This window comes from Zingiber officinale, chromosome 9A (assembly GCF_018446385.1).
Source record: "Zingiber officinale cultivar Zhangliang chromosome 9A, Zo_v1.1, whole genome shotgun sequence".
Classification (NCBI taxonomy): Eukaryota; Viridiplantae; Streptophyta; class Magnoliopsida; order Zingiberales; family Zingiberaceae; genus Zingiber; species Zingiber officinale.
In genome coordinates this window covers 28,788,945-28,815,462 of record NC_056002.1, presented here as the reverse complement: position 1 = coordinate 28,815,462, position 26,518 = coordinate 28,788,945, and the positions used below count along the sequence as shown (strand labels likewise).

General features: G+C 39.0%; 1 protein-coding gene and 1 long non-coding RNA gene across 2 annotated transcripts; both read right to left on the bottom strand.

Moving 5' to 3' along the window:
* Positions 1–11,225: 11,225 nt before the first annotated feature.
* LOC122021713 (ABC transporter G family member 5-like) lies at positions 11,226–13,760 on the bottom strand. The gene has a single exon (XM_042579869.1). The coding sequence runs from the start codon at positions 13,637–13,639 to the stop codon at positions 11,357–11,359; it is 2,283 nt and encodes a 760-aa protein (XP_042435803.1). The 5' UTR covers positions 13,640–13,760; the 3' UTR covers positions 11,226–11,356.
* An 11,335-nt stretch (positions 13,761–25,095) lies between these two features.
* Positions 25,096–25,288, bottom strand: LOC122021515. The gene is made up of 2 exons (XR_006122560.1): positions 25,247–25,288; positions 25,096–25,145 (listed from the first exon to the last, which is right to left on the bottom strand). It is a non-coding gene; the product is annotated as an uncharacterized LOC122021515 (long non-coding RNA).
* Positions 25,289–26,518: the final 1,230 nt, after the last annotated feature.

The window sequence follows — 26,518 nt, the reverse complement described above, 5'->3', positions numbered from 1 at the left end:
GATGAGATGCCGCCGACCACCAAGGAAGAAGAATAGGAGGAAGAAGAGGGCCGACCACCACCAAGGAAGAGAGGAGAGGAATAATAGATGTCTTGTCATGAGGTGAGACACCTCTACCCTCTCTTTTATATTCCTTGGTCTTGGCAAATAAGGAAAGTTTTAAACATAATTAAAACTTCCTTATATTCATTGCCAATGACTAAAAAGGAAAGTTTTAAAACAAAAAATTAAAACTTCCTTTTCTTCTTGTTATGGCTGGCCACCCCTTTAAATCCAAACAAGGAAAGTTTTAAATATGAAATTAAAACTTCTTTATTTGTCTCCGGTAAGAAATTTTTATTAAAAAAAAATTCTTTCTTTAAATCTCTTGTTGGTTGTAAAAGGAAAGTTTTATAAATTAAAATTTCTCTTTTAAAACATGTGGATGGTTACAAAAAGAAAAGCTTTATCAAAAATTAAAATCTTCCTTTAAACTACAAATAAGGAAAGATATCAAATATTTCTCTTAATCCTTTGTAGAAAACTATAAAAAGAAAGATTTATAATTTTAAAACTCTCTTTTAAAACCATGGCTTCCACCTTAGGAAAGATTTAAAATTTATCAAACAATTAAAATCTTCCTTTTAAATACAAATAAGGAAAGATATCAAACCCTTCTCTTAATTCTTTGTAGAAGGCTATAAAAGGAAAGATTTATAATTTTAAACTCTCTTTCAATGTGAATGTGGCTGACCACCCTTTCTTGAGCTCCAAGCTAGGGTCGACCACAACTTGAACCCATCTAACCTTGGTTTGGCCGGCCCTAGCTTGGGCTCTAAGCTTGGCTTGGCCGACCACTTTAAGGTGGGTAAGAAGTTGAGTTTGGTGGATATAAGACTTTATAAATAAGAGGCTACAATAGACACCGAGAGGAGGAATTCGTTTTGGTCTCCCGATGAGCTTGAGCTTCCTGTGTTCGCCCTGAACACTCAACTTAAGTTCATCAATAATATCTCATTCCACTAAAGAGTTATTATTGCACTATCTCACAAATCCCATATTACTATATGAGCTCCTTCTTATCATGAGTGCGTTAGTCTTCCTGTGTTTAAGATATAGAATGCCCACTAATTAAATGAGTTACTGACAACTCACTTAATTAATATCTAGCTCTAAGAGTAGTATCACTCAACTTCATTGTCATGCTGGACTAGGTTCACCTGCAGGGTTTACATGACAATCCTTATGAGCTCCTCAAGGGGACATCATCAACCTAGATTACTAGGACATGATTTTATTCTATAATCAACAACACACCATATAAATAATATTATTTCACAACTTATTGGGCCTATTGATTTAACGAGCTAAATCACACCCTTTGATAAATTAAAGAAATAAATATTAAGTATATGTGCTTGTTATTATATCATGATCAAAAGTACACACTTCCATAATAACAGAGATATTATTCTTTTATATAGTTAGTATAAAAAGAAACTACCTCAAATGGTCCTACTCAATACACTCATAGTGTACTAGTGTAATTTATTAGTCAAGATAAACTAATACCTAATTACACTACAACCACTCCAATGGTTTGTCCCATTTCATCTTGGTCGTGCGCAACTGTTTATAATTTATAAGGAACTGATAACATGAACTTCTGTATGTATCACCACACACCATGTTATCTACAATATAAATTAATTGAACAACTACACTTAGCATATAAATGTAGACATTTGACCAATGTGATTCTTATAAATGTTTATACAAAAATCTAGGCTTTTAATATACATTCCAACACTTGTTTGATATCACCGATGAGTTATCTTGAATGTTGATGAAGTCGTTAAACTTCAAGGAAGAGCAGGGAGGAGAGGACTGGATCAACTGGAGTGCCTGTAAGGCTTGAGAGGGAAAATGAGAGTTAAAATAGAGGCCAGGGGTGCCCCGGCTTAGTCATTCTGACGCTAAAGTTAGTCTCCACTAGGGGAGAGTGAGAAGATACAACAGTTGTGTGTTTGCTTACTTTTGCCTATAGGTGCAGGCTTATTTTATAACACTGCTAATATGATACTTCTCTCCTCATTAATTGAATGTCATATCACAGTAAAGAAAATATCACCTCATCATATTTCTGTCGTATTATATAGTCACATCACCCATATTCTATATATATATAATCATACTACTCCACGTGTTGTAGCACTTATGGTGCCATCCCACGAGATAGAGATCAATTAGGACAAAGAGCTTAACCTGCTAATTATAAGGAGAGTTAGATCAGGGAGACTGAAAGGAATGAGCCGAGAGTCCTATAGGTGGGAGCGTTTAGTCGGAAGGGGGGGGGGGCTGAGCCGGGAAGGAGCTAAGTAGAGCAGTGAAGATGAGTCAAGCGGCATTGACCTGTCGGATAAGCAAGGTAGAGAAGTGGAGATGAGCTAGGTTTGAAGAGTCTGGGGAGTTAACCCCTGGGTCAAGTAGACCAAACTAAAGGAGTTAAGTGGGTTGATATGGAGGAGTTGGGTGGACCATCTTGGAGGAGTCGAGGGGAGCTAAACCCCTGGGGTCGAGTAGACCGAACTGAAGAAGTCAGGTGGACTGATTTGGAGGATGTTAGTGTTGGGACTAAAAGGGATTTATATATTTGTATAATGACATGATATTATCCACTTTGGACCTAAGCCCTCATGATTTTATTTTTGGGCTCTACCTAAAATACCTCATACCAATGGAGATATTTTTCTCTTATAAACCTATGATCTTTCTCATATATTTTCAATGTGGGACTTTATTTGTAATCTTACAACCTAAGAATCTCTCTCTCAAACGAAAGACCACATGCTTCCCACGTTCGATCCTCGACTGGGTCTTCCCGCCCCTTGGTCCACCTGACATACTAGGACTTCCTTGCCTAGTTACATCTAGGACTTCCTACTTGGTATTTGGTCCTCTTGATCCAGACATGGGAACTTCCACTTCTTTTGTTCGATGTCAATATTCTACTCACATGACTTAATTAGACTATAGCTCTTATGCACAATCGACGGTTAGACCTTCTGGCAGCCAGGACTCTTATACCAATTATTAGGACCAAAATGGATTTAGATATCTCTACAATAACATGATATTATCCACTTTGACCTAAACCCTCATGGTTTTATTTTTGGGCTCTACCAAAAAAGTTTCATACTAATGGAGATATCTTTTCCTTATAAATCCATGATCTTTTCCATGTGTTTTCAATATGAGACTTTGTTTGTAACCTTGCAACCCAACAATTAGGACATATATGAGCTAAAGGGGGGATGGGGCGTAGGGGGAAATATCTCGCTTTTCTTTTTTGAACTTATTTGTAGTGGAAACTTGAAGCAAAAAATCTATAATGCTAACTCATTCGATTTTACTTGGTATCCATCTCCTAAAGATGACTAATTCAAGGGTCAGACTCTCTCTCACAACTTTACTATGAAAACCTCCTAGTTGGAGGTAAAGAAGGCTCGTACAAACTCGAACACAAGAATACAACGAGAGAATACAATAAGAATAATACAAAATAAGAGACAACAATACAAATATAATGAACACCTTTCTTGATCTCTTATTATTCGAAAATGTCTCTTGATTAGTTGGAAATATAGCAGTGCTTTTTTCTCAACCTACCAAGAACTGGTAGCTTCTAACATCCACAAAAACCCTTTTTCTAGTGTTCTTTTGATGCCTTTTATTTGATTAACCTTATCCCTAATCGGCTACCACGTCAGATTTGACTATTCAAACTTGCAAATGGTTCTTTTTCGTTTAACCAATTAATTTGTGAGTCGTACTAATCAATTCTAAAACTTTATGTTCTCACAAAAACACCTCCATTCGATTATCCTAATCGATTGGTGAGGCTTCACTCAATTTTTCTAATCGATTCCACTACCTTCTGTGCTCGAGAAACCCAACTAATCTATTGTTATAATCGATATGGGATGCCAGAATCGATTGACCTAATTGATTCAAACTCTTTCTATTTCCATGAATTGATCTCCCAATCTATTGGTGATGGCTACTAATCAATTAACGTTGCTCGATTGATTATGATAATTGATTGGAGCACAAAAACCCAAAGGTTCGAATCTAGGGTTTGCCAAACAATTGGTGAAACTCACCAATTGATAGCTAACCCTAATTTTAGCCTTTCCAAGGATAAATCCACATCTTGCTTGGTATCCGATTAACCTCTATTAGTTCAATCATGGCCGATAGCCAAACTCAGATTTTGATGAATGATAAGTAGTTTAAAGTTAGATGTTGTATATTCTAATTGAATTACCAAGTGTACAGAATGAAAGACACCATGTTGAAGTCCAGTTATGTCTAGAGGACCTGATAACTTGCAGGAAGCCCAAATATGTTGATATCTGGCAGAAAGTCTAGTTGAGTCTGTGGAACCTAACAACTGGATGAAGTCTAGATGGAGTATCTAGCAAGAAGACCTGATGGATCAAAAGATCAAAGTTAAGTAAGTCTGCATATGATAACTTGAGCTAAACAACTGGAGGAGAGATCTAGTGATGATGAACCAGTGCGACTATATGCGCTGGTCCAACTTAGATCCATTTTGAAAGTCTAAGTTGAGACTAAGATTAGATCCTGGTCTTGGTAAGATAAGATCTAATTCATAAATGTTATTATATTTCATACTATTCTCTGTTATGCTAACTATGTGATATAGGAAATCAAAATTAAAGTTAGGGCATTCTAGGTGCCCAGAAGGGATCTAGACGCCAGGATGTCCGGACACCTCGAGTGGATCCAGATGCCTGGAATGACCTTAATCCAAATTCATGAGTAGATAAGTTGGTGGACATTGGTTGACTTACCTATGTCATTATTCAGGCGCCCGGGAAGGGATAAAGACGACTTGGATAGAGCGTCGCCTAGGTGCAACCATGTGAGCAATCCAGGAGCCCAAGGGTGGTCCAGGCACCCAGATTTGGATAACCTAGTGTTGAAGCAGGATTGGATAGGCTTCAGTGGAGGTTCCTGTGGGTGGTCCAAGCGCCTGGATGAGCCTATAAAAATAGCTTTGACCAGCAACTTTAGGACATCAATTGTTACAACTTTTCTACGCGATTCCTCAACCGTCCAACTACTCCAATTTCTTATTACTGCTGTGCTACAATGTTGCTATACCTGACTATTACAAACGGAACAACTCTAACATATAAGCTAATCATTTCTCTGTATTCAGTTTAACGTTTAATTTATAGCTAATTAATTTTGCATAAGAAAGTATAGGTTTGTGACACTTTTCTTCCTTTTTGTTATATTCAATCATAATTGATTTTAGTGGATTACCCATTAGAAAGGTTCAAAGGGCCTGAGTCTTAGAGTAGGAGTCGTCGAAGGCTTCGAACCTGTTGGTCCAATCAACTGTTGGAATCCCGTGATAGTTTTGAAGTGATCAACCAGGTTAAGTTAGGTCCTGTTATGTCTTGATCCTTGTGTCTAAGTGTGCAAGAGCTTAGGAACACAAGAAGTTGAGTGGAAGACATAGCTAACGAGAAGGATGGCACAGGAAGGGAGGCGATGAGCTTGGTGCATCCGAGGGACGAAGTGTTACGGAAGAGTACACCGGTGGATGAGAAGGACATGCACGATGTTCGAGGAACGAGAAGCTGGAGAGGAAGACTACTTGAGGAGAAGGCTAGAAAATGGATCCGGGTGAGACCTATTTCGGATGGCCGCGATCAACCAGGTGATCGGAGCAACAGAAGAGCGAAAAGAGACTGGAATTGTTGCTGGAGGCGCTTTCAAAGTGAATTGAAGGAGCCTCCGCCCTTGCACTGTGGAAGGCGCCTTCCATGGCTGGAAGGCGCCTTTGATAAACAGTACGAAGATGCCTTCCATCCCTATGGAAGACACCTTCAACCAAGCTAATCTTACCGTTGCCAAAGGATAAAGCTTTATCCTTTGGCGTCCCACTGGAGACGCCTTCCAACCTGTTGGAGGCACCTTCCACCGATAGATAGAGTTTTTCAGAAGCTATAAAAAGACCTCTGGAGCTAAGAAATAGACAAAAACTTTAGTATCAACTCTTGTTTTAATTTCCTAGCAATTGTCTGAGATTTTAACTATTATAAGAGGCTTATCCGCCTACACGAAGGAGATCTTTTAGAGCTTTTCATTATCCTTGGATTAACAACCACCTAGGTTGTAACCAAGTAAACAGTATACCTCGCCTCTTTAATTGTTAATTTAAGTTATTATTATTGTTGCTTTTAATTTGAGTTGAAAGAATGGGAAAGGTATTATTTTATTTTTCAGGCAATTCGTTCTCCCTCAAGCCGGCCGCCAAGGGCGCTAACATCGACTTTTAAGGTTTTAATGCCCGACAAATATGTTTAAGTATGTTTAATAGAGCTTGATCATGGAAAGTCTTAGTTATAGGCTAGGTAAGAAAAAACTTGGTAGATCATGGAAGTCAGGTGGATTCGATAGGTCTGGAGGATATGATCCTTGGGTAGCCGAATACTGAGTCTTGGTTATGCATGGAAAGTCCTAGTTGTAGGCTTGGAAAGGAAAATCTCGGTAGATCGTGGAATCTAGGTAGATTCGATAGGTCTGTGCAAGATGTTGTTCATACTATAACTACTCATCTTCATAAGCAAGCTGCCGCTCCAAGAAGTGCCGACAAGTTGCATCTCTAATCTTTTGTCGGTATATTTTTATTAGCTTACATTGTATTTATTTACTTGCAAGATAGTAGGTTGTTACTATCTTACTCATCTATTTATACGCACTGTTTCTTTCTGAGGATTTCGGAAAGAAGAGTTATAGTGAATTGTCCAAAGGTGCAATCAAGGATCGCGGGTCTTGGAGTAGGGGTCGACGTAGGTTCCGAACCAAGTAACCACTCGAGTCTTTTGTATTGTTTTCTACTGCCGCTTTATTATTTGTTTTACAAGTCATTATGAAAAGAAAAGAGTTTTTAAAAGAGCGATATTCACCTCCCTCTTCTATCGCATTCTTTCGATCTTATAGAACTAAGTAAAATATCCATGTTTTATTATCTTTCTATTTTCTTTATCGTACTTAGTTTTATTTTGCTATGCACTCTATTTTAAAGAAAAGAAAAGTTTTAAAATACACGTGATTCACCCCCTCTCATGTGCATCGATCCTACAATGTCAACCTACCAGGGCTTCCTTGCCAAGTATCCAGTCAACGTTTGACCCACTTGGACTTTCTCACCAAGTGGTTGGTCCTCCTTAATCCACTTGGACTTTTCCTTCACAAAGTATCCAGTACTCTTTGACTTATGCTAATTTTCTCTTGTCAACCTTCCCGTTGGTCTTTCCTTGCCTAACTTCTAGTCAGGACTGCTCACTTAATAGACTTCTCACCCTTAATCTTTAGTTATGACTAGTCATTCGGTAGACTTTTCACTCTTACCTAACCTCTAGTTAGGATTTGTCATTCCCTAACTTTCAGTTAGGACTTTTTCCTTACCTAACCTCAGTTAGATTAATCACTTGTTAAACTTCTCACGTGCCTAATCTCCAGTTAGGACTTTCTGTTACATAACCTCCAGTAAGAACTTTCCATTGCTTAACCTGTAGTTAGAGCTTTCCCTTGCCTTATCTAAGTTAGGATTTGTCATTGTCTAATATCCAGTTAGGACTTTCTCAATCAAGTATTTGGTCATTTCTTGACTTACTTGACTACTCACACATACATTGTCAAACATCGAACTCAAGCTCAGATCAACCTAAGCTTAGTCAAACTGATCAATCTTGACCCGAGGATGATTGCACCAATAGAGGAGTCGAGTGGACTTGTTGGTGCAAGCAACACCAGATGATTGAACCTAAGTTTTAACAATGACAAAAGGTTCAAAATTAAGAGTTGTTAGTGTTCTAACAAGTTTGACTGAGTATGCAGGAAAGTCTTAAGTGATTGTAGGTAAGGTAAAAGTCCTTGTTGAGGCCAGGTAAAGAAGTGCTAGTGGACACTAGACAGTTGGAAAATCCTAGTTACAGCTAGGCAATGATGTCCTGGTCTGCGCAATTGAGCAAAGTCTTGGCAGGTCGAGGACATCGGGCAGAAATCCTAAGGTCGAGGACACTAGGTGGAAGTCTTGGAGGTTACAGACACCAGACGGAAGACTGGACAGGTCGGGGTTTGGATGTCCAACGGAAAGTCCTAAAATCTTAGATGTTGAGCAAAAGTCTAAATGGTCCGGATGACCAGCTTGACATCAGGTAACTCTCCTGAGAGAAGTAGGTGAGGACACGTTCCCCGTAAAGGGAACGATAGGCATCGGTTAGACTTAGGATTTATGGAAAATCTAAAAGTTAGAACCAGACAGTTTAGTGACTGTTAAATTAATTACATTTTATTGTGCTAACTTTATTTTGTAGGATATCTTTTATATTTGGACTAATGTGCTTTGTAGGGATAAAGTGGTAAAAATTAGCCTCAGATGAACAATGTTCGAGGGGGCCTTAGCGGTACTCGGAGGCACCTTGGATTGGCGTGGAAGGCGCCCTCGCGCAGATAAACCTTAGGGATAAGGTTTTCGATGTGGGAGGCGCCCTGGAGTGCATGAAAGGCGCCCTGGAGCATTGTAGGCATCTTAGCACTCTTGGAAGGCACCTTTAGAGGGATAAACAATGCAATTCGAGCAGCTTATATCAACCTAAGCACAAGGGATAAAAATCACAGATGGTGGCACCTTAGATGCAGCTGGAGGCGCCTTCAACAACTTATACAAGTAGTGTTAGAGCAGAGAACAGAACACAACTTCAAAAGAGAATGATCTACGCTCAAATGCTTGCCGTGCTACTCCAACTTCCAGCTACAACACTACGACACTACTCCGATAACTGCACTTTACACTGAACTTCTATACTATCGGTATAATTTAAATTACGCAAGTTTATAATCCATTTTTGTGAAGTTATTTGTAATCTTCGAATTATTAGTGAATTACCCAAAGTAAACATTTAATGAGTGTGGGTCTTGAAGTAGAAGTCATCACAGACTTCGAATCAAGTAAAAAATAAAGTGTTGGCAATTGCTTGTTTTTATTTTATTTCCGCTGTATTTACTTCGAGTTTTTAAAAAAATGTAAAAAAGTCATGAGTATTATTCACTCCTCTCTAGCGCTTTCGATCTTATAGGACTGACTTGGAGGAATCGGGTGGACCAACCTAGAGGAGTTGGGTGAGTCAAGGGTCTACTTTAACTTCTACCCTTACTTGACTTTTGACCAACCAACAAGGTCAAATCTTACCACATGTAAAACTCTATTAGGGTGTAAACGAGCCAAGATGTTTGCGAACTATTCAGGTCTCGACTCGAAAAAAAATCTTTTCGAATTCGTTTGATTAAGTTAACAAGCTGAGCTCGAGCTTGATTTCGATCTCGAAAATATTATCGAGCCAAGGTCAAGTTTAACAGTATTTGGCTCGTGAACATATTCATTTAGATGCTATATATATAACTCGAATTAAGTTCATTTAATTTTTAAACAAGTTTTTTTTTGAGCCGAACTCAAGTTTAAGAATTAAAACTCGAATTGAACTCGAGTTGAGCTCAAGAATAAAGATAACGAACTGAATCCAAACATTGTTGCAAAAGGCGAATACGTTCGCTCCTAGCGCCCCCGTCAATCCGTCCCAAGGCCAACACGGAGGAGGTAAATCACGGGCGGCTACTAACTTTTGAATAGTCACTAACACATAAGAGAGACATTTATCTCGACTTTGTCGAAATTCGAATCCCAGATCTTATTGTGATAATATCTCATGCGAAATTGAATCCAAACATGTGGCAAAAGGCGATTCGCTCGCCCCCAGCGCCCCCGCCAACCCGTCCCTAGGTTAATACGGAGGAGGTAAATCACAGGTGGCTAATAGCCATTAGTACAAATGACCAAGACATGGGGGAGGTTATGCTCGGTCACGCCGAGTTTCGACCCCAAGGCCTCATGTAATAACACATCATATTTTAACCATCGTACCACCCCGAGAGGACGAAATTGAATCCAAACATGAACCTCTTATTATTCGACTTAACCTGACTCATTTATCATCTTAATCTCTATTAATCTCAGTATCATTAGCCACAACTTTTAATATTATAAACAAGTATGAGAAAAGGCTCTCTTTCATCTACAAGTATGCGCCTTTATTTGTCACATGAATTATTTTTCCTATTTGCTCAAGTGTAACACCATATTAATGGTCAACTTGACACGACCGGACGGTAATTAACACTGGCCATATCGATGGTGGCTCGACGTTTCAACCCAGAAAACCAGAAGAGTGCATACAGTCCACAAGTCCACAGATATAAAATTTCATCTAACTTCATCCGCACATTCCCCACGGGAGGATGGACAAACTTGCTCCACAGCTCATCTTTGTTTTTCTTGATAGCATTTGGCTACAGTTCTATTTGCTAGGTACAACTTGTGCTTGATTGGGAACGTGATTAAATCGTATTTTTTAAAAATTGATATATAATGAAACTCTAAATATTGTCGAAAGTGACGAATCTATTTTTTCAAAAATTATATTTAATATAAGACAATTGACAGTGCTCAACACACCTCCAAACCCGACAACCTTGCTTCCTGCTTGACACCTTAGCATGCCCGATTGCCTTGTCTTTCCACTCGGCACCTCTCTGTCCAGCCTTCCAGCTTGATTGTTCTACAACTCTATTCGACCTCTCGTTCTGTAGCTTTCTGCCTCATCTCCTGACTCTACGGTTTAGAAGCTCAAGCTCTTTGCCCAACCTTTGGCTCGACAACTTCCTATCCAATCCTCCGACTGATAGTTCGCACCACTTAACTCTCTTGGCTGTTCCCACTCGAATAGATTGGGCCACCACTTGGGTAACTCAGGTTACTAGATAGCTCAGCTCACTCGGACTATTCAAATCGCTTAAGCCACTCTGGCAGCTTAACGTTCACTGGCAGCTTGGTCTAACCAGTCCAACTCAACAAGAAGTCAAGTCCATCTCAATAGATTAGCTAAGTCTGAATTTAAATCTAATAATCTTAAATTCAATATTTTTGTATTTATCTTCTACAACAAATTTAAATAGAGTAAGAATGTCCAAGTAACTGTGTCTTAAAGAGAGATGAGATCAAACGGATCGGATCAATTGGTTCCACATTCCTTGGAAGAGCAAACTAAGATGCAGGCGATGAATTCACCAACGCGGCCAGGTCAAGATAGAGAGGAAGCTTGAAATCTTATTGAATTATGGATTGAGAGACAACAAAAGGTATATTCTGCAGATGCCAATGCGATGAATCCACAACGGTTCAGGATCGATCGATCGATCGAAGGAGGTCGCTAGGTAGCTACCTCCTCTTGTTCCTGCTCCCGAGCAAGAGACTGATGTAGAAGAGGAACCGGAAGAGGAACCCCCACGCGATGGTGATCCAGAGGCAGTCCCACTTGCTGAGCTGCGTGATGCTCTGTTGCTGCAGGATTCCAGTGCCGGTGGTGATGCAGCTGCTCCCGGTTAAGTTCACCCCCAGGGACTGCCCCATCGACCGCAGCACGGTCAGCTTCGCCACCTCCGGAAGCGCCGCCAGCGGGGTGTTGTCGAACATCTGCACCCCTCGCACGAAGCACTTGTGCGGGTCGTCGAACTCGTTCTGCATCACCGCCTCGTAGGGGTACTTCACCAGCGACATGTAGTGGAACCAGAGCCAGTAGTCGTGGATCCTGTCCCGGTTGATGAAGAAGCCGCTGAAGAGCAAGAAGTAGGCGAGGAGGGCCACGACGACGGTGTAGCCCAGCAGGATGTGGGTTACCACGCCGGATAAGAAGGTTACGAACCCACTTCCGGACCAGAAGGCGGCGAGCACGATGAGGACGAAGAAGACGAACCCCTGCATCCCGCCGGCGAGCCCCACGGCGAAGTAGGTCGTCAGTGCGAAGGCGACCGAGAGGAGCACCAGCGGCGGGAAGCCGACGATGGCGTTGGAGAGGACGTAGGAGGAGCGGCGGTAGGCGTTGTAGGCTGTCTCCCGCATGAAGATGCTGCGCTCTTGAAGGAAGACCGGCAGCGCGTCGGCGCAGGAGTAGAACATGGTGGACATGGCTATGGCGAAGAAGCCGAGCCGCTCCTGCACGCCCTTGGGGGAGTTGTCCAGCCGCCAGAAGATGGTGGCGAGGATGAAGCCGGTGAGGAGGATCGCCGCCAGTCGGATAGCGAACAGCTCGGGCATGCGCTTGGTGTTCGTCCACGAGCGCTTCGTCAGCACGCCCATCTCGATCCAGAACGGGTTCGCGTGCTTTTGCACCGACGAGGAGGAGGAGGTCGCCCCCTCGGTCGCCCCGGAGACGAGCTTCCCGCGCGAAATGCTGACACTGATAGCGTCTTTGAGGGACAGAGCCGCCGGCTTGGAGGCGGCCGGTTGGGCAGCCGCGCGGGATTTGTTGAATTGGACGAGGGCGGTGGCGCCGGTGGGGGTTCCCTCGAGTTCGCGGATAAGGTCGAGGGCGAACTCAGTGGGGTTCTCGCCGTCGGGGATGGAGTGGCCGAAGTCTGCAAAGAAGGAGTGGAGGCCGTCGGGGGCCCCGCTGTAGACGGTCTGGCCGCGGGAGAGGATGAGGAGGCGGTCTAGGAGACGGAGAATACGATAACTCGGCTGGTGCACCGACATAATGACGATGCTGCCGCTGTGGGCGATGCGCTGGAGCACCTTCACCACCATGAACGCGCTGGTGGAGTCGAGCCCCGACGTGGGCTCGTCGAGGAACAGAAGGATAGGATCGTGGATGATATCGATCCCGATGGACACGCGCCTCCGTTCCCCGCCGGACACCCCGCGGTGGATCTCGTCGCCGATGATGGTCTTGGCGGCGGCGCGGAGACCGAGCTGATCGATGAGCGCCTGTACTCTGCTTTTCTTCTTGGAAGCAGAGAGGGAGCGCGGGAGGCGGAACTCGGCGGAGAACATCAACGTCTCCTCCACGGTGAGCATCGGGTAGAGGAGATCGTCCTGCATCACGTACGCTGAGATGACCTTCAACAGCCGCCCCTCGAGCTTCTCGCCGTTGAGGGTGACGGAGCCCTGCAGGCTCTCGCGCGCGATGCGGTTCGCCAGAGCATCGATCAGCGTCGACTTCCCCGACCCGCTCGCCCCCAGCACCGCAAAAATCTCACCTTCCCGCGCCTCGCCGGAGATCGAGTTCAGAAGCGTCTTCGTGCGCCCCCGCTCCGCCGCCGTCTCCGGCGGGTCCAACGCCAACCGGTTCCTCCGTAACATGCTCATCCTCTCTCGCCGCTTCACGCTGTACGTCAGGTCCGTAAAAGCAAGCACAAAAGGCGGCGGCGGGGGAGAGCCCAACTGGTACTCCTCGAACGGATCCACCTCGATCACATGGCGGAGCCGGGAAACACTTCCGACCTCTCCGCCCTCTTCGCCACCGCCGCCGCCGCTATGAGCGTCGCCGACGCGCTTGAACAGCTGACCGAGAGTAACGGACCCACCGGCGACGTTACCTGGAGGGCTGGCGCCGGCGGGGGAGCCGTAGTGTATGAGAAGCCCGTCACGGGCGACGTCCTCCGCCTCCGCCATCGGCGACGCGCGGCGGTCGAAGAAGGTTATCTTATCCACGAAGCGCGTCATCGATCGAGCTAGCCACCACCTCAATCAATCAACCTCGATCGATCCTCGGCTCACACAAAGCAAGAGAGATCGAAACTTGAACGGCATGACAATCCCATTACACAATCACACGAGATTTATACAAGATCGTGCTGCTCATTTTTCCTACGTAGATTATATTAGAGGAAGAAGACAGACAATGGAGGAGTAGTTGGGGGTGTTTAGCTACATTTTACCGCCAATTGAGAAGGATGTATGGTGCAATTGGGGGAGGATCACGTCAAGACAAATGGGGTGGAGGTTGAGACCACAAATGTTTTAGGGTATGGTAGTTAGGGTTTAGATGAGCCACCAAACAAGGAGAAGAAGAGAAATTAAGGGTAGGAGATGGCTTTTCTATGCACACAATGGAATGTGGTGTAGTGAGCATGAAGCAATGGAGAAGTTCAAATATTCTATGCGATCTTCATTTGACTATATCATTAATTATATCATGGATTTATTGTTCACCTAATTCCACTCCTACCGGTCGATTAAAAAAACTATTGTTTAAACATTATTTGCACTCGGTAACAATGCGTGTAGGGTTTCATTTAACAATTTGAAAATGCCTCTAATTTAGTTTTTAGCTTTTTTAAAATGAGATTCAATGTTTGATTTTATGCCAAAGTGTTCTTTAAGATTTCTATTTCAATGTCAAAGTGCAATAAGGCCAAATGAAGAGTTGGGTTCGATGAATAACTCATTTTACCACTATTTGAAGAATAGATATTGTTAGTGCGATTATGTCTTAAGTGGTCGTATTTGACTTGACAAAGATTTTGAGTTAGATTTGTTTGTATGACTTATGTGTGCATTAAGTTTGTAATTAAAAACTTGGTGGGAATACCTATTGGAGCTAGAAAAGTTTGACTTAAAGGATTAAGTCCATATGACTCAATCCGATTAAGTTCACATGGATAAGTTTAATTTTTATAAGGTAGATTTATACTTGATTAATGCGTACACATATAATTAATTGTTATTAAAAAAATTAAATCTCAATTAAGTGATTTAATACTTATAGCATAAGGGGTTTGGATTATTAAATATGGATTCAATGTGTAGATACATTAATCCAGTTCATTAACATTAATGAACGGTTAATGAGGGATGGACTTTATGATGAATAGTCCCCATAGGTTGGGTCGGGTATATAAAGTTAGAGACAAGATTCATTTTAAGACATGCTGAATCTGTTGGTGCAATTTACACTAATGATCTAACTCAGATTTTGATGAATGACAAGTGGATTAAAGTTAGAATATTTGTGGTCTAATCGCTTTACTAACTGTATAGGAGTTGACGGGTCTAAAGAACCTAACACCAGGCTGAAATCCAGCTAGGCCCGCAGGACACGATAGCTTGTGCGAAGTCTAAATAGGTTAAAGGGTGACTTGATATCTGGCAGGAAGTTTGGTTGGGTCTGCGAGACCTGACCAACGGCCGAAGTTCAGTTGGGTCTACGGACTTGACAACTAGCGGGAAGACTTGGTAGATCAAAGGCAAGTTAAGTGACTGTAGTTGGTAAGTAAAAGGTAAGGAACTGGAGAAGAGATCTAGTGAGGACGTGTTCTCGGTTGAGGGAACAGTAAGTGTCGGTCCAGTTTAGGTCTATTTAGGAAACCTAAGCTAAGACCTTGACTAGATCCTGATCTCGAGGAGACAGGATTTAATTAATACTACTACCTTATTGTGCTAACTTTGTTTTACATGATAAACATATTTTGGTTACTTGGACTAACTCTATTTTACAGGAAAGAAGAGGGTGAAAAAGAGTGGTCCGAGCACTCGGAAGGATCTGGGCTCTCAGACCAGCATTGCTTAGACGGGTGCCTGGCTAGGCACTAGACCAACTCCGGGAGCCCGGAGTTGGTCCAAGCATAGGGATAAGAAAATTCATCCAGGAGCTGAGTTGGAATGCTATGACTGGCTGAATACACGTCAACGATCCAAGCGCCCGAAGGAGGTCCGGGCGCCCGAAGATGGATAAACTTCATGGATGAAGTTTCGACGAGAGCTCGCCATGTTAGCTTAGTCCAGGCACCTAGGAGGGGATCCAGGTGTCCGGATGGGGCTGTAAAAGCAGCCTTTGACCAGCTGCTTTAGAACATCAAGTGCTATGACTTTCATTCCTGCGCGCTACTCCGAAAAAGCTCCTACGAAGCTGTAACGCTCCTCTGACAATTGGCAATCAAGTTCTCCTTACTTTCTTTGTTGTCGGTAACCTTTTTTTAGTTCACTTGTACTTCATTACTGTATTATTCAAACTATTAGTGGATTGCCCAACGAAAATACTTAATGAGTGCAGGACTTAGAATATGAGTCATCGAAGGATCTGAACCAAGTAAAAAATTACTTGTGTTAGCATGTGTTTGTCTTTTTCTTTCTCAGTTCTTTCTCCTTAACTTTTTATCCGCTGCGTATTCTCGACTTTTGAAAAAGTGACTATCGCTATTCAAACCCCGTCTAGCGTCTTTACGATCCAACAAAATCGTTCTCTTTTCCTCTTGATTCTTCTCCCCCATTGAGAAGGACCTTTGGTTGTCGAATCAATCTTGTAGAAGACTTCCGCTGTGTTGGCAACAATAAGAACTAATAGTCTTTTGCGATGGATTCAGGTCAACTTTTCACTAGCTATTGTTTTAGTTTTCAATATTGTTTTAAAGATTGATGATAGCTAAATCATGTTATAGATGCATCTTTTAGTTTATTATTGATATATCACAGTTCAAATAATTGATCTCAAAGCTAAGGATTAGCTTATTGTCAGTTTTTAAGGCATAAGGATTATTTTTCAATGATTTGACATATATACATCAATTTTTACATTTGATTTCATATAGATCAGTAAAATTGATATGTATTTGTTGAATGTAGTATGGATAGATTAGGATATAACCTATGAATCAAGTTTTTGCATTATCCATGAAGGACACGATTGATGACACAATTTTAGGGGTTTTTGAGCTGAAAATCACATTTAAAAAAAAACAAGTTTTCTAATATCAATCGATTGGAGAAGGTTCCCAATCAATTGGTAATCACAGGTTCGCGAACAGAGAGTTTTTGGATCGATTGGGTTGATCGATTAGTGTTTATCAATCGATTAGCATAAGGGCTAATCGATTGGGATGCCCAGGATCATGAACAGAGGGCTCCTGAATCAATTTGGCTTATCGATTAGTGTTTACCAATCAATTAGCATAAAATCTAATCGATTGGATGCCCAGAATCGCAAACAAAGGGTTCTCAGATCGATTGGTGTTTACCAATCGATTAGCATAAGGGTCAATCGATTGGAATGACCAAAATTACGCATAGAGGGTTTCTGAATCGATCGATAGATTGATTAGTTTTCACCAAAGTCAATCAATTATAGTTCGTTGGATTGTACACAAAGGGTTTCTGAATCAATTGGCGGATCGCTAAGCGTTCACCAATCAATTACACCAATCAATTAGAGTAGATGAACTTGCGAATAGTGGCCTTCGGAATCGATCAGGGAATTGATTGCTATGTACTAATTGATTGCCAATGATGGGCAATCGATTAACATGTATATCAATCAATTCCCACCTATTATCAATCGATTAAGAAGGGTATCAATCGATTGATATCTAATACCAATCGATTGATAATTAAATTTAGCTTAGTTTTCAACCGTTTTTCCTATATTCTTGTTTGCTCTTGCTGCTTAGTTAAACCTATACTATCGCCAAAGTAAGAACTATTGGGGAGGGTAGGAGTATTAGCATAGAGGGATGTATGTCTATGCTAAAGGTGATTGGCCCAAAGGGAAGTTATTCTTATGGCGGATATGTGTTTAAGGAAGCTGACAAATTAAATTAAACTTCTAAGTCATGTGCATAGTGTCAGCCCAAAGGAAGAGACACTATATGGCTGGTTAGAAGTATTGTGATTGATAGTTCAAAACATAAGCTAACTAAGGAAGCTCATAAATAAAGTATCATACGCATAATGCATTGGCCCAAAGGAAAGCGAGTTGTGTGGCAGATGAAGGTAATTATTGTTGGGACAGTTAGCACTGATAAACAAACTTAGATTTTGATGAATGATAAATGGTTTAAAGCTAGATGTTGTGTTTTTTAATCCATTAACCAAGTGTGCAAGACTAAAAGACTTGATAGGAACTATGTTGGGGTATGCCCGATGTGGTGTGTGCTTAACACATTTCATAAAACATACAGCAAAAACAAAAATATGATAATAAAACTATTTTATTACAACACACATCACACACATGCAGAATACAATCACGCAGACATAATTGTAATACAACAAATTTAAGAATAACAATTATTCTAGGCATACCTTACGGATGATGCGTAGGGAAAAGGACATCAACTTTAGTGATGTCCACGAACTTCACCTCTATTCATATCCACACCGAGATCTTCAAGATAACTACGATGAGCAATAAGGTTCACCTCTGATTGGTACTAGTCAAGTGTGGAGGCGATGTGATCCAAGTGAAGGAAAAAGAAACGAAAGTTTGAGGAAGAAAAACTTCTTCCTCTGGCTTTTGGTAGGCGGTGGCAGAGAGGAGAAGAGAGAGAGGGAGACAAGGTTCCCAAAAATCTAAATTCATGAATAATGAATGGTTCTATTATTCTCTCCACCTTATATATATAATCTGAGATGAGTTGAATAAAAAAGTTCAAACCCAGCTCAAATTCCTTAACTAAAATTTGGTCCATTAATCTCTTGGTTTAGTTCACAAACAAACCGACTTGGTTTAAACCAAACAAATTTGGTTCATTACTATACCAAATAGGTTCTGATTCTTATATAAGAGATGTGGTCCATCCGTGCTTCCATTCCGATAAAATATCTTTCATATTTGTCCTTTGTCACAACAAAAAAATTCAGGAATACCGACGGGTATACCGACGAAATCTATATTCAGTTGGAAATACTTTGAGTTCTATCGATAAATATTGACAGAATACTAATTTTGTCAAAAAACCTCAAATGTTTTCCGATAGGGTTTACCAACAGAATATTAATTTCGTCGGTAAACTATATTTCCGATGGAATTATATTCCGTCAGAAATGTCGCTTAAAACCTAACAATAACACTAACCCTTCGCTTCTTTTCCACGCCTTTTTCCAATGCATGACAGTTTCTCTCCATTTTCCCTGATCGTCGGTAACCCCACCTCTCCCTCCTTTCTCTCCTTGTTTCCGACGCAGGCAGCGGCAAATCCGACCGTCAACTGCCTGCTAGTGGCCGTGGCGGCCGCCTGTTGCCTACTAGCGGCTACGCCAGTCACCTACTACCTGCTAGCAGCCGCACTTGCCGTCCACTGCCTGCTGGCGGTTGTGCCAGCTGTTGTCGGCTGGTAGCAGCAACTCCTGCTTTGAATTTGTCATTTTTTTTTTTTGCTAAATTTGAGTTAAATTATTTTTATTTGGTTAACATATAGCATTTGTTGCTCTTCTCCGGTTGAACTACACATCTTCAGGTATAATTTAGTAAATATATTTTATGTTATTTAACATGGTTCAATTTAAATGTATGTTATGTTAGTATAGTAATCTATAACATAATATAGTCCTTTTATTTGTTTTGTGTTAGTATGTTAATTTAAGCTAATTTCTAATTCTCAATTTATTAGTTTTCGATGAAAATGTCTATAAACAAAGCTTGGATGCACAATCAATTAGAAAATAGATTTATTAGAGATGATTTATTACTGAAGTTGAGGAGTCTATGAACTTTGCTAAAAGTCATTCAGAATGTATAAATGGTGTTGAGTTACTGTATCCGTGTAATCTTTCGCAATGTAAGAATAGAGTCTTCCATGATGAGGATATCGTAAAAGTACACATAGGTAGAAATGATTTTGTGCCAAATTACTATAATTGGTATTGTCGCAGACAGTCTTATTTGTATGAATTAATTGGGACTTCTGGTGGTTCATCATCTGCTACAACTTTTACTGCTCCTGAATTATCAACTTTTACCGCTCTTGAAACTACACTTTAGTTTTTTATTTATCATACATAGACCGTGGTAATATATTTATTCTATTTTGATATTGTAATATAGTTATTTCTAAAGATTTTATTACTATATATTTCAGGAGTCAGGTTCGGCCCTATTTACTTATTGGCTTTTCATGTCATCATATGCTCATTTTTGTTTAGGTATCATTTTATTATATATAAAATTCGTTATACATATATGCAAAATGTTTATTTATATATTAAAATGATCATTTTGTATTGACTTTCTACAAGATTTTCTTTATTATTTTTGTGTTCTTGTATTATTTGGAGTACTTTATATTGCGGTATGTATTCTGTAAATTTAGATTTAGGTGGTGTTTGGTTCTCTCCTAGGAATCGGAATGGGAATGAATATCATAGTATTATGGAATGAGAATGAATATGAGCTTGAGTATCATTATTAAAAATAATGTTTTGTTAATTGAATATTTTCAATCGGAATGAACTTAAAATTTTTTTTTTTACCCTTAGAGGAAAATAAGAGAAAAAATTAGATGGAAGAGAAAGTTGAATGTGAGAGAAACATATGATGAGAGAGAAAGTGTGATGAGAAAAAATGAAGAGAGGGAAAATGTGATGAGATAAAATGAGGAGAGAGAATGTGATAGGAGAGACTGAAAAGAGAAAAAGTATGATAAGAGAGAAAGTGTGTTGAGAGAGAAAGAGTGATGAGAAAGAAATTAAGAGAGAGAAAGTGTGATGAGAGTAAATGAGAGATTGAGGAAAGAAAGTATGATGAGAAAATGTGATGAGAGAGAAAGTGCGATGGGAAAAAATAAAGAAAGGGAAAGTGTGATGAGAGAAAATGAGGAGAGAGAGTGTGATGGAAGAGAATGAAGAGAGAGAAAGTGTGATGAGAGAAAATGTAGAGAGAGTATGGTAAGAGAGATTGAGGAGAGAGAAAGTATGATGAAAAAATGAGGATAGAATGAAGAGATAGAAAATGATGAGAGATAGTATGATGAGAGAGAATATAGAGAGAAAATTATAGAGAATGTGTGATGAGAGAAAATGAGGAGAGAGAAAGTATATTGAGAGAGAAAATATGATGATAGAATGAGGAGAGAGAAAGTATGATGAGAGAGAAAGTATGATGAAAAAAATGAGGAGAGAATGAAGAGAGAGAGAAAATGATGAGAGAATGTGTGTGATGAGAGAGAATACAAAGAAAAAATGGTAGAGAATGTGTGATGAGAGAGAATGAGGAGAAAGAAAGTATATTGAGAGAGAAAATGTGATGATATAATGAGGAGAGAGAAAGTATGATGAGAGAGAATAAGGAGAGAGTGAAATGAAAGAAAAATTGAACAAATATACTAAGGGTATTTTCGTCCAAAACTTAATTCTCATTTTCATTCCATCAAAACCCAAGGGAGGGTGAGTTTCATCCATACCTAAATTTTTGGATTTCATTCCAAAATCTTGATTCCATTCCCGTCAACCAACACAAGATTTGGGAATAAATCCATTCCCTCATTCCCAAACCTTTAAACCAAATGTCATGTTAGTATAGATATTTGCATATGTATTTTGCAGAATTGTTTAGTTTTGTTTGTTTTAGATGATTATAATTGTTTCTATTAGTATGAATGTTAGTTTATTTGTGTTTATATGGATTGTATGAAAAAGAATGAATTGTTAAGATTTATGGAATGAGTTTTTATGTGTGAATTTTATAAGTGTAATTGTTTGTGTGTGATTATTATATGACGTGTGTGTGTGGATTATATTTAATCTGTTTGTATGTGTGGATTGGATTATATGTATAATGCCATTGTCTGTGATGATTTTTGTATATTTAGAAATTGTATATAGGGAAGAGCATGTAAACATGATGAAGTTGTTAATTTTTTTTCATATCTCGACGGAATATCGACGGAAAACATATTCTGTCGGTGATTATAAAAAATAAATACCGATGGAAACAGTATTTTTTGTCGGTATTTCGATAGTTTGCTGACAAAAATTGAGATTATGTTGGTAATCACTGGCGGAATCTCAATTTTCATCGGTGATTACTGAAAATAAATACCGATGGAAATGGTATTTTCCATCGATATTTTGATATTTTACCGATGAAAATTGAGATTCCGTCGATGATTACCGATGAAATCCTAATTTTTGTTGGTAATTACCAATGGAACATCAGATTCCGTCAGTAAAATTGGATAGTTAAGGTTTGGTGTTTTTCGATGAAAATTGTGTTTCCGTCGGTAGTAAACTCGATTTCTAATATAGTGTTTCTGACAACTATACCTACAGAATTAAAGTTCCTTCGATAAAATATTAACGACGGAATTAACTATTCCGTCAAAAAATCCATCTTCGACAAATCATCTCCTGACGCCTGTTTTTCTATTGGTAATTTGTCGATATGTGCATATAACAATGGAATTCTAAAGGATATTTCTGTCGATAATCCTGGTTTTTTTTTTATAGTGTATATGATCCAACCAAACATCTTATCTTTAAATCTGAGAATCAAACTTTTATACTTATTTTATGTCTTTTAGATACTCGTAGTATGTGTGACCAATATGTTCCTGATTTATCTTGGTCATCAATAATTAACTATTTAATTATAGATCGATCATGAGTGACACCTAGTAGTTAATCATGATCCCTAATTAATCAAAAAATCACAATTGATTCCAGAACTAGTTTTGAACCCTTCAGTAGCTATAGAGAATCGTTTCTTGTTCCTTTCACTTGTCTTATACCCACTTGGTTCACGACATAGTTTGTGTCTATCCCCACTAGACTGATTATGTCACACATACCCTAAGGAATACTTTCTCGTTTTGTGGATTCAAATTACTTCTACATGTGTTTAAGAGTCTCATACTCTTAACATGAGATATTTTGCAAAGACTTTTAGTAATAATCCTAACAAGTGGACATAGGGTATACGTCTCCTCGCAAGGAGTGGTGAACCTCTGTGGGTTATCCAAACACCTTCGGGTACTTCAACTTATACCCAATCATCTCAGGTTCACATCTCCAAGGAGATGCTTTGCTTAAGATATCAAAATATAAGCTTCCATGATCAAGGTGACTTTAATACCTCAAGTTAAAGGAAACTTGTACTCAATCTACAATAAGTAATTCATAGACATATTCATATATGTAGAGAACCATTTACAACAGGTCACTTCAATGAACAAGTTACCATAACTAGCATCCACATTTAATTTTTGACATCTCAATGTCTCTATCTAGTGAGTAATAGCTGCTTGGTCAGACCAAGAAGTATAACCCGTGCTAGTTTCACAAAATTAATAATATTTGAATACATCAATTTATTGATTAGGGAATATTTCAATACTTTCATAATTGTACATGTAGAGACTCTCACTAGTTGTGATCCAATCATAAGTTTTCTCATGCTATGAATTATATTATAGACATTTGGTTAATGAGTTTAAGACCATTCAAAAACATAAGTAAAGTGCACTCAATTAGTAAATCTATATTTATCCACTACAAGAAAAAAGCCTTACAACAACGGTTTTTCACCGTTGTCGTAGCCCCTTTCGGACTGTTGTTAAAGGCTGTGTTGTTAAAGGGGGTGCTCAAAGACAACAATTTTTAACCGTTGTCTTTGAAGACAAAGACAACATTTTTTAACCGTTGTCTTTGAAGACAGACAACAGTTTTACAACGGTAAAAATCCGTTGTCTTGTCATTAACAACAATTTTTTACCGTTGTCTTTGAACGTATGCCTTTAATAATAGGCTCTTCAACAACAGTTTTGAACTGTCTACGACAACGGCTAAAAATCGTTGTCTTTTTAGCCAATGACAACGGTTTGACAACGGTTAAAAACCGTTGTCTTTTTAGCCAACAATGTTATTTAACATCAGTTTGACAATGATTTTTCACTGTTGTCTTTTAATGTCATTGACAACAGTTTCAGATATTTAAACTGATGTCTTTGGGTACAATATACAATATTTTGACAATAAATAAAAAATTGAATTTTTTTCATCATTTAATAACTATTATTTTATTTAAATAATATATCTACAAAATATAATATATCAAAAACCTACAATCCGATCCAAACATCATAATCCAGTACAAATTTCATTAAAGTAATAAACATCAGCATCCAAACATCATTAAAGTACCAAACATCAACATCCAAACATCACAAAAGTTTACAAAACTAAATAGTACCCATAACAATATATCACACATATATATGAAGTCCAAAATATCTTGTTTTGTTGGATTAAATCTTCTCTACCTGTGCATCTTCTAAATACCCTTTGCATCTTCTAAACACCATATCGAGAACTGCAACCTTTTCTACTTTCTCCTCCCTCCTAGCTTCTCTTTTCTTCTCCTTTCTGGGTATGGTCATTATCTTTTCCCTGAGGTAAATAGCATATGATTGCAAGTTAAGTCATTTCCCAGGAGTAAATGGCGTAAAGATGATGATGACAAAGATGTTGTACACATTTGAATATGATAACAATACTTGTTATCATATTAACAAAATTTAATCCTTGTTCTAATCGATCTTGATAAAGTAAAGTAGTTGAACGAAGCATGATGGTAAAAGGAAGTCAGCACAGTAAAGGCAGATACATCAAACACAAACTAATTACCTGACAGGGATATTGGCTCTCATGCTAGGGGATTGATCCTTTCTTCGCCCAGTGATCCACTCGCGGAGGCCTTTCAACATCCTCCTTAGAGGTCTCACTTTCCTCCATGATCTATAATAGGCAGATTGCAAGTATATTTTAAATGCCAAGTCAAAATTCTAAAAGGCAAACTAATCTAGGAAGAAAATATCCCCATATCAATATGTTAATTGTTGCTCATTGGATGCTCGAAAGCTTCAGGTTCGATATGCTTAGTTAATAGCCTTAACATGTGATTTTTGCAAAACATATGACATGATAATTGTAATTAGATTTTTTTTTACTTGTAAAAAATTGCTATGGGCATTGAAACTTAACAGACTTTATTGATCTGAACACTTAACATCACAAATGTTCAAGCTTGCCACTTTTCCCTGCATCAATAATACATTGAAACAAGGTATCACGCAACCAATCCAGGACAATTTGCATGTCATTCGAAATTGAAAAGTAAACTTTTGTTAGCAAAAAAGACAACTTGATAACATGCACTTTGGAGGTGAGACTAGGGGAAATTATCAGGTCATTTTACACTATAATGGAATAAATCCTGGTTAGGACCTGATTAATATGGAACTAAACAGGCTACACTATACAAAAAAGTAAATTTCAATAGAGGGAGAATACATATAAAAATCATACTTTTAGTTCAAAGATGGAACAAACCTGAGCACGAATAAAGCCAGAAAGAGCAAAAGTGGTATACTGGCCGGTGTACACTCCATTATCATCCAAGTGTCCAATATTGATTTGGACGGATGCGTGATCCTTGGCAGTGATTAGTCTGTTCGTAGCAGAACTAGGGGAGAAAACGAAAGTTGGAAAAAACATCACAATAATCAACATAATCAATCAATATATCCATGCTACAGAAGATCTAATTACTAATAAGATAATCACCATTTTCTAAGGATATAAAGATTCATCATTTCACCCACTTCGTTCTGCATCTTGAAAGTGATATCACTTCCCTAGATTCTCAAATATGTGACCAAATCACCTGATAACACAATAAAAACAATTAGGGAAAAATATTTGACCAAATCACCTTATAATAAACATAGCCTTCAAGCACATAAAATACGAAAATAGAATTCAAGAAACTTAAAGACATACCACTACTTTGTGGACCCATGATAGAAAGTACAGCATAAGAGAATCCATGCTCTGCCAACTTCACTGACTTCATAAAGTGTTCAAGACTCGTGACATTGAATACACCATCTCCGTCAATCAGTTGGATAGAGCAACATTCATTAGCCATTTCTGCTTAAAAAAAGAAGAAAACAGTAATTGATGTGAGGTCAAAAACAATCCTTTAAGCGACACAATAGACATCAATTGAATTATTGCATTATGGAAGTGAAGTAATAATCCTTTAACATGACAGACATAATAGATTACTCATATCATAAGCCAATGCATATAACTTATCATACAACTATACTTATTGGTATTGATGGAGTCTATTTGTTGGTCCATTCCATTGGATTGTAGGTTATTTTCTTTGTAACGACTTGGATGCTGAGATCTCTAGTTATGGTATCATCTCCTAGAAGCCAACATGACTACATGAAAGGCAAGCAAGGTCATGGATTCTAGTGAGTACTTAGATAGACTTGAACCTTCCTAAAGTATCATCTCTAGTTATGGTACAATTGTTTTTCAGAAACTTAAGGGGAAGTTGTTGATGTAGTTGTACTTGAGTTGGACTCATTTTAATGTGTTAGTAAAATGTATGACGTTATGTTTAAGTTGGACAAAACCTCTATATCCTGAAGCTTTAATCCATACAACAAACTTTAATGAGAAAAGTAAATGACCAAATTAAAGATAAAAATATGTTATAGCTACATGTGCAAAAGGCAAAAATAACATATTCTGATGCATAAAGCAGTTGATCAACAAAACATGCACTTGTCTAAGAGTTTTCATACCTGATACAGAGATGACTCAACTTTTGCCTAGCTATGTGTAATTGATTCTCAAGTGCAAAATTAGATAGCATCAGAGCATCCCATTCCTGTTTCAGCAGAAGAAAAACAACATTAAATTCTTTAAGGATCAATACATTTGCTGTAAAGTATAAAGAAAGATTATTCTAGAAAATTAGGATAAGGACAAGCCATGGCAACAAACTGATACATGCAAATGATTAGACCACACAATCAA

Excerpts from the sequence above, each read along its gene's own strand:
- LOC122021713 (XM_042579869.1), bottom strand. The coding sequence starts at position 13,639 with ATGACGCGCTTCGTGGATAAGATAACCTTCTTCGACCGCCGCGCGTCG.